The sequence below is a fragment of the Leucopleurus acutus genome, assembly GCF_964270905.1.
Source record: "Leucopleurus acutus genome assembly, chromosome: 3".
NCBI lineage: Eukaryota > Metazoa > Chordata > Mammalia > Artiodactyla > Delphinidae > Leucopleurus > Leucopleurus acutus.
The window spans coordinates 144,764,431-144,779,109 of record NC_139145.1 but is presented as its reverse complement, the minus strand read 5'-3'; the positions used below and the strand labels follow the sequence as shown (position 1 = coordinate 144,779,109).

The 14,679-nt window shown below is 43.7% G+C and overlaps 1 protein-coding gene across 5 annotated transcripts in view; it reads left to right on the top strand.

Annotated features, from left to right (window-relative positions):
* Positions 1-14,679, top strand: part of EGFLAM (EGF like, fibronectin type III and laminin G domains) — a gene marked incomplete at its 5' end in the record, with an annotated part of 169,969 nt that overhangs the window by 57,533 nt on the left and 97,757 nt on the right. For all 5 annotated transcript variants that reach the window (XM_082837407.1, XM_082837404.1, XM_082837406.1 and 2 more), the window contains 2 exons: positions 5,020-5,137; positions 6,344-6,479. In XM_082837407.1, coding sequence (XP_082693533.1) covers positions 5,020-5,137; positions 6,344-6,479 — 254 coding nt within the window. The remainder of the gene's footprint in view (positions 1-5,019; positions 5,138-6,343; positions 6,480-14,679) is intronic.

Here is a 14,679-nt window from a genome sequence, read left to right as displayed (position 1 = left end):
CTTCTGGTAGTCTGTGAGGGAGGCAGGTGTCCTGGGGAATAGCTCACTTGGTTGTAAAGTTGTTGGAACTTTCTTCCTGGGCTCAGTGAACTAACCAACTAGCCTTGCTTTTATCTTCTACAAATATAAATTTTCTGATCACATGACAGCCACTGGTGGTGTTAAAAGACAAAGGAGGCAACCTTTGGAAGGGGTTTTGTATTTCAGAAAGGGACACAAAGTAGGGTTATTTTGCAGCAATGCACCCAACTTTGCTCCCTGCCCCCCGCAAAAAGTATGGAAGGGGCCAGAGGAGACTGTGGAATTCACTCTGGCTTCTACCCCAGGAAAGCAATTTCTCTGACTTTGTTTCTCACCATCTTGTGCAGAAATAGGTCCAAGAGAGATAAATATTTTGACTCATTTTCCAACTTCCACAAGGTAAAAAAAAACCACTTTTTCTACTTTGAAAAGGGTATTTTTAGCATCTTACCTAGTTTGATGAAGGCTGAAGTAGTGGCCATAAGACATTTAAGGACAGAAATAGGAAGACTTGTGGAATTGTGCAGCACTTTACTAAAAAATTCAAGGGTTATCACAAGTCACACTATTCTGAGAGATTCCATTTGGAAGGAGAGATATTGGAGGAAGAAGTGACAGTTAAATCATTGAATCCAACCCCTCTTTTTATGACCCCAACTCCTCAGTCCCCTTGACCCTTTGCTCTCTTATGCTGATCTACCAGCCTGTCAGCTCAGGAAAAGACACCAGAAAAGACTGGAAATAGTTAGCTTCTGGGAGGGTGACCCTCCACCTCTCAGAATATACCTGGGCTAAAGGTAGCACTGATCTTCAAACAAAAAGATTAGTTGTTTTTTAATCCACATTAAGAACTTCTACAAGTGTAGTTTCCCTTGGTTTTCAGTGATCACTTTTAAATTGCAGATACAAAAATTTCCATGTTTATAGATACAATAATTATCTGGTCTTCAGTGTCTATGATAGGAATTTTTAATTTAAATATTATTTAATATTTTTCAATCATGTGTTATCCAATTAGAACTTGGTCCCTGGAGTCAAAGCAGGATCCAAATCCCCACTTTGCCGCTTAATAAATATACAGCCTTGAGCAGATCATTCACTTTTCAGAGATTCAGTTTTCTCCTCTGGAAGTGAAAATAAGAGTGACACCTACCTCATAGGCCTGACGGAAGGCTCAGGCTACATATGTTCCTGGAACAGAGAAAACACTCAATAAGTGGTAACTAATGGTAGCTGTATTTGGTATTGGCGCGTATCTAATATCTACAGTAATCTATGAAACCACACCACTACCCCTGTACTTCATAGAGTGTAATGACATCACAGGAGGAAGGGATTCTACAGCAAAGGCTGTGAGAGCATTGGGTTGGTTTGAAAGTGTGATTCCGCTTCCCTGGGAAAAACCTGGGAGTGGCAGTTGGGAGAGGAGGGAAACAGGAGTCTTGTATACACCTGGGGCCCCCAGCCTCCTAACCACCCAACTTGAAATGAAACCAGGAGACAGATGGTGGAACTAGGATGCACAGATGCAGAGTATTAGAGCAGGGGTGAGGATGGGGGACAGGGAGCTGTGAAAGCGGGACCATATGTTCAGCAAAGGCCCCTTGTGCAGTTATATGTAGGATGCAGTCAGGGGGAGAGAGAAGGAAGGGAAGATTGGAGACAGACACTCTCTTGGAGGCTGTAGAAATGGCCCAAGTAAGGATTCAAGGGAAGCAGAAGAAGGGAACAGGTCTGAAAGGCATGTGGAGGTGGCTGGAGGGAGGTGGGTAAGAGGCAGTCAGTCTTGTCTCTGGGGTTACTAACCGGGGTCTGGGGCAGAGATACAGATGCTGTTAATCAAGTTGGAGGGGTCAGTAGGAGAAGTTGGTTCTTGATGAGGTCATCTGTTTATATCCTACATCTTGGTTTGATTTTTTTCATTCACTCAGTAGTTCCTTTATTCATTCATCAAAAAGCACTGTTTGAGCATTTGCTACATGTCAGATAATGCTAAGCTTTGGAATGCCAGAGGAATAAGAACTTGCTTCCTGCCCTCAAGCAGGTGGGGAGAAGATGACCAGTAAACAGACAATTACAGTATAAGGCGAGTGTTGCTATGATTGAGGTACACCAAGGACGCCAGGGAAGCATAGAGGAGGGACGCCTAACAGACTGGGGGCTAGGGGGTCAGAGAAATGAGGTAATGTCTTAGCTGAACTGAGTCATGAAGGATGAGCAGGGGTGAGCCAGGCAGGAGCAGGGAGAAGGACATTCCATGGAGAGGGAGCAGCCAGTTCAAAGGCCCAGAGGCAAGGAATTGAATGGCATAAATGTGAGCCCTGCCAAGTCCTTAAGTATGACTGGAATGTAGAATGTAAGGAAGGGAGGTGGCATGAGATGATGCTGGAAGGATAAACAGGGATGCAAAGATGCTATTGTAAGTGGAAGTGACATGATCAGATTTGGGTTCAGGAAAATAACTTAGCAGTGTGGAGTACGGATTGGATGTGCAGGAAGTATTGGTGGCCAAGAGAGTCAGAGCCATTGTCATCATTATCAGGACTTGGACTTAAATGGCTGTGAGGATAAAATGACATAAACTGATTCAAGTGATACGAAAGAGTATTGGTAACTGATTGAATGGTGGTTAGGGAGGAGGGGTGGTGAACATACAGAGGGGAGTGTTGAGAATTTCTGGTTTAGGTAATGAGAGAGAGAACACAAAGGGTGAAGCACTTTTTCATTTTGTTTTTGGTAGTCAGAATAGGGATGGTTAGTTGAGCTTTGGTTATGTTGAACTTGAGTTGCATGGTAGTTGCTGGGTAGAGAAGTTCAAGAGGCAGTCACAAACCCATGTCTGGAGATCAAGAGGCAGGTTAGAGCTGGAGATGGTGGGAGATGTCATTCAAAGGTGCTAGAAGCTAAGGGAGTGGTAGATGAGCTTACCTAAGCAAGGCTACAGAGTGAGAGGAGACGGTGAGGGGTGAACTTCTGGGAAAGACCAACACCTAAGGGGCCAGCAGAGAATGGGAAGTGGGTGGAGGATACTTGGAAGGAGCAACAAGAGAAGTAGAAGGAGACATGGAGGAGAAGTCACAGTTTCCAAGGAAACCAAGGGATTTCAGAAGCAAGGGTGGGCAACAGTATTGAAAGCTGCAAATAGTCAGGTAAAGATGGAGACGTTCCCACTGGGTGGACTGCAGAGTTGTTGTGGTGACTTTGGTAGGAACATCTCAGTTGTTCGCAGTGAGGAGAGGCCAGACGGGAGCAAGCTGAGGAGTGAATAGGAGGTGAGAAGGTAGAGACAACTTCTTTAAGAAGGTTGCACCTCTGGAGAGGAGACAGGGGCACATGCACGGTGGGGAATAATTGATTGTCTAAGATAAGAGAGACCTGAGCACAGTAAATACTTAGGGAAGCATCAGGTAGATAAAGGAGAGGTTGGAGATACAGGAGAAAGAGAGGAGGGTAGACAGATGGAGTTCAGAGGCCAGGAGGTGAGCCAAGCCCTAGACCAGTGGTTCACAAACTTGGCTGCCCATATTAGCATCACCTGGGGAACTTAAAACAAACTGACACCCAGGCTCTGCCCCCGAGAGGTTCTGATTTAAGTGGTCTGGAGTGGAATCTAGCACTGGTATTTTTTTTAGATCTTCGAGTGATTCTACCGTGTTTTCAGGGTTAAGAACTACTGTAGTAAGTATTCAATAACTATTTGTTGAATCTTTTTAAAAGTTTTGTCGGTCAGTTGATTAGTTCTCCTTAGCAACAATGAACGTTTAATCATTTGCAGAGGATGTTGTGAAGAAATATAAGACAGGACACATGCTTTCAAGTGGCTTGCGATTCCACGGGAGAAATAGTAATAATTTTTAATATGTATAAGTGCTACTTTAGTGGCACAACACTTGGTAGGGTAATATCAGTTCTGTGTGGTCAGCTGTCAAGGGGAAGATTTTGGCCTCAGAGAAGGTGGAACCTACGTAAGTGGAGAAAAACAAGGGTTTCACATGCCTAAGACAATAATCATTACAGTCCTGTTTCCTGAGGACATCCTTGGTGTCAGCTACTTTACATACATTATCCCAAATGTTGTAACTATGCAAGATAGTTATACATCATCCCCATTTTACAGAGGAAGAAACTAAGGCTCAGGGAATTTAATATCAAGGCCATAGCTAGCAATAAGTGGCAGAGTCAGAATTCAAGCCCAGGACTGATTGATTCCAAAGTCAGTATCCTTTCCACTACAGTGTACTGGGACCAGGGGCACCAGGCTCCCACTTACTATTTGGTACTGTAGTCTCAAGATGGGGCCAGTCATCTTCAGCTGGGGCTTTTTGGTCCAGGCTGTTTGTGCAGCTGAAGTTCACACACACTTCCATCATCAGTGCTAGTGGTTCTCAATGTGGGCGTTGATGAAATCACCAGCAGCATCACTTGGGAACTTTTTAGGAATGCAAATTTTCAGACCCCTTCCCAGATTTACTGAATCTGAAACTTTGCGGGCCAGGCTTAGCAATTTGTTTTAAGAAGCCCTCCTGGTGATTCTGAGGCAGTTTAAAATTTGAGAACCAAAGTTTGAGTCCCTGCTTTGTGGATATAAATCAAGAACCTCAATTTGCTGTCGTGGCTAGTCCCTGAGCATCTGTGATATGCAAATGGAAAGAAAGAACTGGGGGATTCTAACCCTGGAAAAGATTGTTACCTGAATTACAGCAGCCTAATACTCTCACTGAAGAACTCAGATGTTATGAGCGACATCTGATAGGGTGGATGAGTCCCAGTCCTATGACAGTGCATTGATTCCAATAAAGGATAATTCATTAGTCTTGGGAAATATGTCATGGTGTTTTCCTCTTTGCAAATTAAAAAACTTGGCCAATCCTAGAGAAAACAAAACAATCTCCCAAGCAAATTTCACAGGGGCCTCAAGATGCAACCCTCATGAGATTATCTGGTTTGCCTCAAGAGAACTTCTGATCATTGACACATTTCCTGTTTGGTCATTGACAGGAGGAAGTGATCGGAGATTTGAAACCAGGCACTGAATACCGAGTAAGCGTGGCAGCTTACAGCCAGACTGGCAAAGGGCGGCTGAGCTCTCCTCGGCACATTACCACTTTGCTCCAAGGTAAAATGCGTTCAATTCATTAATAAGAAGAAAGTGATGGGTGCTATTCATTCATTCCTTCATTCAGTATGTCAGTGAGGACCTACTGTGTACCAGGCACTGTGCTATGCTAGGCTCTGGGAATTCAGTGGTGAACAAAAACAGGCACAGCCCCTGCCCTCTCAGAACTGAGTGGCGTGGGTCAGGACATTCTCTAATTAACGTGTGGCCGCGGATAGTGAGAAGTACTTCCCATGGCGCTGTAAGATCTTCCGTTGTAAGATCCGATATAGGGGTTCGATAAGGACTCCCTGAGGACATGACTGCTAAGTGGGAATTAAGTAAGTGGGAGTTAAGAAGGCGAGGAAGGGGAGTGCGAGAAGAGATCTTAGTGGCCAGCGGAACCCAACAAAGGCTCACTGAGGTGGTCTGCGCTGGACACTGGGGGACAAAAGTGGCTTGAAGACATCGTTGCTCATAGGAGCTCCTTGTGGAGGGAGAGGCACATGGTAGGCAGGTAGATCCAGTGCATCCGAGGTCTGCCCAGCTGGCTCTGGAAGCACTCAGAAGGAGCGCGTTCTCCACCCCAAGGCTCAGGGAGCGTTTCAGAAAGAACCGTATCTTTGGCCCGGTGTTTGAAACCTGCATAGGGTTTTGCTAGGAAGAGAAGGCAGAAAAAATACTTCTGGCCGAAGCAATAAAGAAAGGCTGGGAAATGTGAAAGTCTAGATATGAAAATAGTAACAGCAGTTACCTTGGGGTGATAGGATCATTCTACATCTTTACCCATGAGGCTTTTTCCAACTGTCCTACCATTGATATGTATTCTGATGATAGGGGGCAGGAAGGGATACACAAAAGAATTGAAAGTAAGTGACAGTAACGCTAAGCATTTAATTTTCCTTGTAGGTAAACATCAATTCCGACATGCTAACAGAGGTTCTAAAGGGTATACATCATTGTGTGTCCTGGGGTCCATAGTCTGGACATGATGTAGTTGGATTTCCAGCCTGGGGTGCTTGAGGAGAAGGGAAGACCAGCTCTCATTGGCAAACCTTCCATGAATCCAGTTGTGATTTTGTGTGTGTGTGTTTGTTTGGTTTGGAGGGTGAGGCAGTTCTGAACAGAGATGTTTAGGCTGTAGAAAGCACACATGTTCTTTTATACATGAAACCTCTCCAGCAGTGAAGACCACAGCCAACTCTAGTTGTTCGCTGTCCTGCCTAGATTCCTGCCTGCTTCCAGGAGCACCTCAGCAGCTGCACGTCACTGTGGTTTCTGATTCCGAGGTGGCCCTATCTTGGAAACCTGGAGAGAGTGAAGGAAGCGCCCCTATTCAGTACTATTCTGTGGAATTCATCAGGTAAGTTAGTGGGTCACATTCAGAAGCCAAACGTACTGACCTCAGTCATTCCAAACATGATAGAAGACTCCACTGCCTGTGAATTTAAGAGACGACAAAGAGGCCTATATTTATACTCTGACTTGGGCCAGCACCTGTCCCCAGCCCTCTTTGATGGTGGGTCATCTGGTTAACCTGTCTGTACCCACCTGACCTCTTCCCCACTTCCCCGCCACAGTCACACTGTCCTAGGCTCTGAAAACTCCAGAGGGACCCACTGCCAGCCTGCCTGCATTTCAAGCTCAAAACTTGCCTCCCTGGCTTTGAAACATTATGTCTGAAGTATATATTTGATGGTGACTTTTCTCGAGGGAGAGGAAAAAAAACCTTTAAAAACACGTGCAGTGCATTGTTGCCTTTGCATCCATATCGCCGTGGGGAAAGTTTCTTGTTTTGGTTTCAGCTTTTTTCTCTTGCCTACCTCTCCAGCTCTCGTAGTCAGCTTATCAGCGGTAGAAGAGTGATTAGAAGTTCTTCTAAGAACTTAACAGATGTAAAAACCTGGATTCTCAATGCTGCTATGTAATTTTAAGCAAGAACAAAACCAAAAAAACACCCACCCAACCAATGAGCAAAAGCTATTCCCCAGCTAGGGCTCTTCCTCTGAACTCTAGTTGCAGTGGACTTTTGAATGGAAGCACCTAGCTGATGAAACAGCGTTGTTCTCTACGTTAAAGGTGATTGGGTTTGTGTGAGGCCGGTTGCTTCGTGGATTCATAAAGCCTTGCTCAGCACCTCATTCCTAGGCTCTCTGAAGCTGAGGCAAAGGATTCTGCCATGATTTCATGAGGTCTGCTTCTGATTCTTGACTTCCTAGCCTATTTTTTGGTAGTAGAAAACAGATATTTGTTTCTTCAGAGAAGTACTGCACTGAGTCTCTTTAATGCTTGGGTACAGAGCTCGTTTCAGGCAGGACTTATTGAATTGCAAGTGGCAGGATCTTGAAAGAAGATGAGACCGTAACGTATTGGCCCCTATGAGTGTCAAGTCCTGTGACAACTCTAAATTTGGGGAAGACTAGTTCTGTATCGCATCCGCAGTCTGTCTCCATCCATCTCTGTGCTCTGCTCCCCCCTTTATTGGCTTTAGTTTCAGGCTTTTCCAGTATAGTGGCAAGATGGCCACCAGGCACTGAAGGCTTGCTGTCTACTAGCTCAGCTCCCCACTGGAAAGGAGTGACTCTTTCTCAGGGGACACAGTAGAGTCTCAGTATTCATTCTAGCTGGCCAGGCTCTGGTCCCTCTTCATTCGCTGAGCCAATCACTGCGGCCAAGGAGAAGAGTACACTGACTGGGCGGATACGCGTCATATTCTGAGCTCTGGAACTAAAGACTGGTGGGTCATTCAGGCCTGAAGTACACAGACTGAGAGTTCAAGAGGGTTGGTTCCTCAAAGCGAAGTTGTGCAATTAATGGAAAAGGGAGGAGCAGATGCTGGGAAAATTAAAAAATAAATAAATAAAAGATGCCCCCAGCCAAGCTCCAGACCAATGCCCTTCAGTGAGGATAATCTACAATCCTTTGTTGAACAGATTTGGTAGGCAAAGCCTGGAATGTGTCTGGAGTAGAAAAGATTCTAAGCCTGGTTCCAAAAGTAGTTAAACTGCAACAGTGGAAAGTCCTAAAACTTCAGCTTTCTCATCTGTAAAACTTGGAGTGAAACTTAACATTTCTAATTTACTTGTCTAACATCAGCAAAGCAAAATGTAATACTTTAAAATTTTGAAAACTGGGCAACGTTTTTCATAGCCCAGCAGGTCATCTGTGTGACCCTCAGCAAAGATGACGGTTATCATTTACTATTTTATTTTATTATTATTTTATTTATTTATTTATTTATTTTTCGGTACGCGGACCTCTCACTGTTGTGGCCTCTCCCGTTGCGGAGCACAGGCTCCGGACGCGCAGGCTCAGCGGCCATGGCTCACGGGCCCAGCCGCTGCACGGCATGTGGGATCTTCCCGGACCGGGGCACGAACCTGTGTCCCCTGCATCGGCAGGCGGACTCTCAACCACTGCGCCACCAGGGAAGCCCTACTATTTTATTTTTTAACATCTTTATTGGAGTATAATTGCTTTATAGTAGTGTGTTAGTTTCTGCTTTATAACAAAGTGAATCATTAATTTTGTGGTAAAACATGTATTTCTTTCTTAAACTTCAGTCTGGCATATTGGCAAAAGGTGGAAATTGCAGTTTCTTAACCTGTGTGTACAACTGAAAGTAGAAAATGAGATGGATTTAGAGCCAGAACTGGAAGGGAGTGCTTGCTGCTTCCTCTACTGCCAGCAGGGGGCCCTGTGCAAGTCACTTCACCTCTGTAGTCTCAGTGCCTCACATAGTTTAGGGTCCCCAAAAGGAGAGCGTTTTACAAGGACTTGGGTCCAAGTAGTTTATTTTATTTGGAAGCAGGAATGAGAAGGTTGGGTGAGGGATGGAGGACATATGACTGTGTGTTACAGAAGTCACTTCTGCAGGCATTGGGGGCCTCTGTAGGGGCTTAATTCTATGGAGATCTCTCTGGAGCACACAGAATTCCTCTCTAATTTGCCTATCAAAAAGGCAAGAGCAATTTCTCTAATGATTAATGATGTTGAGCATTCTTTCATGTGTTTGTTGGCAGTCTGTATATCTTCTTTGGAGAAATATCTATTTAGGTCTTCTGCCCATTTTTGGATTGGGTTGTTTGTTTTTTTGTTATTGAGCTGCATGAGCTGCTTGTAAATTTTGGAGATTAATCCTTTGTCAGTTGCTTCATTTGCAAATATTTTCTCCCATTCTGAGTGTTGTCTTTTGGTCTTGTTTGCAAATCAAAACTACAATGAGATATCATCTCACACCAGTCAGAATGGCCATCATCAAAAAATCTAGAAACAATAAATTCTGGAGAGGGTGTGGAGAAAAGGGAACACTCTTGCACTGCTGGTGGGAATGTGAATTGGTTCAGCCACTATGGAGAACAGTATGGAGGTTCCTTAAAAAACTACAAATAGAACTACCATATGACCCAGCAATCCCACTACTGGGCATATACCCTGAGAAAACCAAAATTCAAGAAGAGTCATGTATCACAGTATTCATTGCTGCTCTATTTGCAATAGCCAGGACATGGAAGCAACCTAAGTGTCCATCATCGGATGAATGGATAAAGAAGATGTGGCACATATATACAATGGAATATTACTCAGCCATAAAAAGAAACGAAATTGAGCTATTTGTAATGAGGTGGATAGACCTAGAGTCTGTCATACAGAGTGAAGTAAATCAGAAAGAGCAAGACAAATACCGTATGCTAACACATATATATGGAATTTAGGGGAAAAAGATGTCATGAAGAACCTAGGGGTAAGACAGGAATAAAGACACAGACCTACTGGAGAACGGACTTGAGGATATGGGGAGGGGGAAGGGTGAGCTGGGACAAAGCGAGAGAGAGGCATGGACATATATACACTAACAAACGTAAGGTAGATAGCTAGTGGGAAGCAGCCGCATGGCACAGGGATATCGGCTCGGTGCTTTGTGACCGCCTGGAGGGGTGGGATAGGGAGGGTGGGAGGGAGGGAGACACAAGAGGGAAGACATATGGGAACATATGTATATGTCTAACTGATTCACTTTGTTATAAAGCAGAAACTAACACACCATTGTAAAGCAATTCTACCTCGATAAAGATGTTTAAAAAAAAAAAAAAAGGCAAGAGCCATTTACCCGCTGGCTTCTGTCCTCTTTTTGTTGATTGAAAGTTTCCCCCCCGAGGTACAACTTCCCACCCTTCTAGGCTCTGCTGGCCCTTGGATTAAGGAGGAAGGTCCAGGGAAGAAGGAGGAGTGTTGTGAGCACAGCATGTGCTTGAGGTTCGATGCTGGTCTTGCGAGGCAAGTTGAGCTCACATGAAACTCTCCACATGACAGCCGCAGCTGAAATCAGAGCTGGGAGAAGGGGAGGTGACACAGGCCCCAGGGGCATTGACTACAATGTCCTTACAATGCAAAATATGGGTGATAACTTCTTGCAGCCCTATAGCGTGTCCTCATTAGGAGGATCAAGTGAAATCACATATGAGAAACAGCTTTCTACAAAGCTCTTTTGACATGTACATGTCAAAAACCAAGCTAAGGAAAAGGAGGTATATATGGGTGTCATGTACCTACATTTAACAGTTTTAATTCTTCTCCAACAAAAATACATCTTAACATTCAAACCTCTAACATTTGAGGGGCTCAGACCCCAAATTCTTATGTATAAATATTTTAAAAGTATATACCATTTTAACAAACTGTTAAATATTTGTTATATCTGTTTATCTTAACAAATATACCTCTACAGTGTCCTGGAAACATTGCAGATGTCTTCATATTTAGAACTCTTGGATATCTTGGTGTTCCAAATGGAACATGGTAGCATAAGGAAAGCCAGCTCCTGGCTCCAGCCCCCATACTAGGAATTCGGCTCCTGCTATCTCTTCCAGAATATGTAACCTCGGTCAAGTTATTTAATCTCAGGACCTCCATTTCCTCATCTGTAACATCAAGTTCATGTGACCCTCATGGCAGGGTTATTGTTCATAGCCTTCATAAAGTGTTTATACATAGTAGACATTCAATAGCTGTTTATTTCCTTCCCTCCCTACCACTCTTGCCCCTTTACAAAGAAAGAAATTGGGACTCAATTGCTTAAGTTGCTTTGCCAAGGTAAAATGACTGGTTAGGGACAAAATTAAAATTAGAACTGAACTCTCTCGACTTCCAGCCCGGTGCTCTTTCTACAAAACCCCATGTCCCCTTCATGTCTGTGACCGACCTTCAGAGATGGAATGCTGGACTCCGCCCACCTGGAGCTCGGCTGGCTGGGGAAACGGGAAGCCTCATCTTAGGCTGCTGTTGGCTGTTACTCCAGAAGGGAAGCTCTCGCAGCATTTAATGTTTGGCTGCAAAATAAATCCCCACATTCGTTTGTAAACATCTCAGAGTCTATCCCATTTCAGTTGAGAGCCTGAGGATATGTGTTTAAAGAGAGCTTGCTTTCCTGGGCTCTAAATCAGAAACTGCAGTCAGTGTGAAAAGCTTTGGGGGCCTACAGTTATCTATTTTTCCCAGAGAGGGCTGTTTAATGTTTAACATTGAATTCTTTTTGCCCAGATACCTACTGTGTACACAAACACCTGTGACAGGTCTCTGGGTGAGCCCAAAGTGTCTTTTCCTATCCCAGAGGCAGGCCTTTGACAGGCCAAGGCTAGGAAATTGTAGAAATCAGTGTATTGCCAGAAGTTCTCCTCAGATTTCACCCACCTGAATGTGAAGTTCTTGTCTGAGTTCTGTCACTGGAGGATGAGGTTCCAGTCCTCTGTCTTGGTAGGTGCTTATTCATCAGTTGCCCTTATTCAGTGAGGATGATGGTGTCAAAGGCGTTGTTGGGAAATAGTCTCAGAAAACTTTTAAGGAAATATGTAACTGGCTAATAAGAGATTAACCTGAAAAATTACACTAGACCAGGGTGTGGGGTACTGACTGCTTACTCGCTAGTTTTGTTCATATTTTGGGTGGACATTCCATGTGTTTGTGATGCTGTCTTAGGTCATGGGCTTAGGACTAAGCAAATTTTTGTTCTTCTTCCAGCTTCTGCCTCCTGTAAAATGGAGGATGCCCACAGGGTGAGCACCTTGAAAGGGTGCTCTCAGTGATTGTATCAGAGAGGAGACTTGGTCTCTGGCTCAGGCAGGATGAGAGTAATCTTCATAATGTCTCCCGAAGTTGGCCTGGGGACTATTCATCAACTTCCTTATTTACAGTAGATTTAAAATTTTTAATCTGTGTAGAAAAGATTTGAAGAGGCAAATTCTAAGTAAGTCTGCAAGCTGTAACATATTTTGCAATGTTTTTAAAACTTTTTCTTCCTGCTTTTCTAAAACAGAAAAAACATGCATTCGAAGTAGGAAGAATATATATGTATATATTTTTTGCCTGCTGTTGGGTCTTCGTTGCTGCACGCGGCCTTTCTCTAGGTGTGGCGAGCGGGGGCTACTCTTTGGTGCACGGGCTTCTCATTGTGGTGGCTTCTCTTGTTGCGGAGCACGGGCTCCAGGTGCGTGGGCTTCAGTAGTTGTGGCACGTGGGCTCAGTAGTTGTGGCTTGCGGGCTCTAGAGCGCAGGCTCAGTAGTTGTGGCACACCGGCTTAGTTGCTCCGCGGCATGTGGGATCTTCTCGGACCAGGGCTCGAACCCGTGTCCTCTGCATTGGCAGGCGGATTCTTAACCACTGCGCCACCAGGGAAGTCCCAGGAAGAATATTTTATTTCTACAGCGATACTGAAAATTTCTTTGTGGGCAACAATCTTAGTGTTCATTAAAATAAGAACCAAGCATAAATATAGCTACCTATGTTTTAAAATATTTTGTCTATAAATATCTGAGAAACTTTCCTCCTTCTGCCTAAGAATTTCCCCAGGGTAAGTGCTTTTCTCATAAGTGAAAAATATATACTATGGTGGCAATGAAAACCCGAAGGCCTGGACAAATAGTCCTTACCAGTAATGTTTCCATTGGGGTGCTGTGTTCCATATATGCTATCTATCAGGTTGGTTAAAGGTGAAAATAGTTTTCATTCAACTTACCTATACAGTTGAGTCCCCTGCACATGAATGAGTTCCGCTCTGAGAGCACATTTGTTAAGTCCAATTTGTTCGTAAGTCCAACAAAGTTATCCTAGGTACCCAACTAACACAATCAGCTATATAGTACTGTACTGTAATAGGTTTATGATACTTTTCACACAAAGAATACATAAAAAACAAACACAAGAAATGAATAAAACATTTTTTAATCTTACAGTACAGTACCTTGAAAAGTCCAGTAGTACCAGCTATATCACTGCTGCTTTAACACTTGCTTCCGGACATCCTGGGCTTGAAATAAAGATACTGTACTACTGTCTCTATACAGTACTGTACGGTTAAGTACACAAAAGCACAACCACTTGCAGAGGATGCACGCATGTGACAATGTACTCCAGACACATGAACTAACTGACATGATTGGACAAGCGAATGCACGTTCGCATCTTTGAAAGTTCCCAACTTGAAGGTTCGTATGTAAGGGACTTACTGTAGCTTTTCTGTAGGTGTAACCTGATTGGTTAAAACTGCTTCAGAGTTTTGTAGTGTCAGTTGTTGGAAAGGGCAGATTAAAGCTTTCAGTGGCAATTTTTAATAAAAAGTCCACCAAGGCTAATTTGGGGTGCATGTGAAAGTTCAAAATATTTCTGTGTGTTTTAGGGACATAGGTCAAAAAATGATCTCTAAATCTCAGCCCAAGACACTAATACTAATAAATATGAAAGAGCAATGCTTCCTTTCTTTTCCCTTTCACACCTTTCTGCCTAAATAATTCCCTGGTCCCTTCCAGATGCCTTCCATAATAAGACTTGCAAAATTCATCTTCACGCAGAGTTGCTTTTAAGCTGATTGCAATGTCTACGTATTGGTTTTACTTGAGAATCTCAAGGTCATGCACACCTGGGTGGTGCATTGAAATTATTATTTCAAAATAATTTTGAAAATTATTTTACAAATTGATATTTTTGTCAAAAGTCATCTGTCTTTCCATCCCATCATCAGCCTACAAGTAACAAATGAATTTAATTAGTTTCCTCCTAAGAAGTGACCCTGCAAAGGCTGTTACTGACATGAAGATCAAGTGTGGGATTCAGAGCGGAAGCTGAACGGATTATGGATTTTCCTTGAACAGTTTTAAGGGATGATGTGATATGACTTATGGTCAAGGGCACAGGCTATGAAAGTTAAAGAAGTGTTTCATTCAGAATCGAGACTTACGGTCCAATGCTTGGTATCGTCTCTCAGGTTTAAGTTTGTCCAAATGTGGAATCAGAAGACACAACTCTGAGCTGGCCTCTAATCCTGGGGACAAATGGCTTGATTCCAGTTTTAAGCTTCCTTACATATGAAATAAGGCTGGACTGCTTGACCTCTAAAATCTGGTGGCTGTGATTTTCTGTCCTCGTGACAAAGGTGAGGAAGTATAGGTGGTTTACTACACAGGGCTCTGGACCTATCTTCCTGGTCCAACCCTTGCCTCCACCACTTTTAAACCATAAGGTTTTAGTTGCATTATTTAACTTCTCTGTGCCTCAGACAGAAGAATGGGGA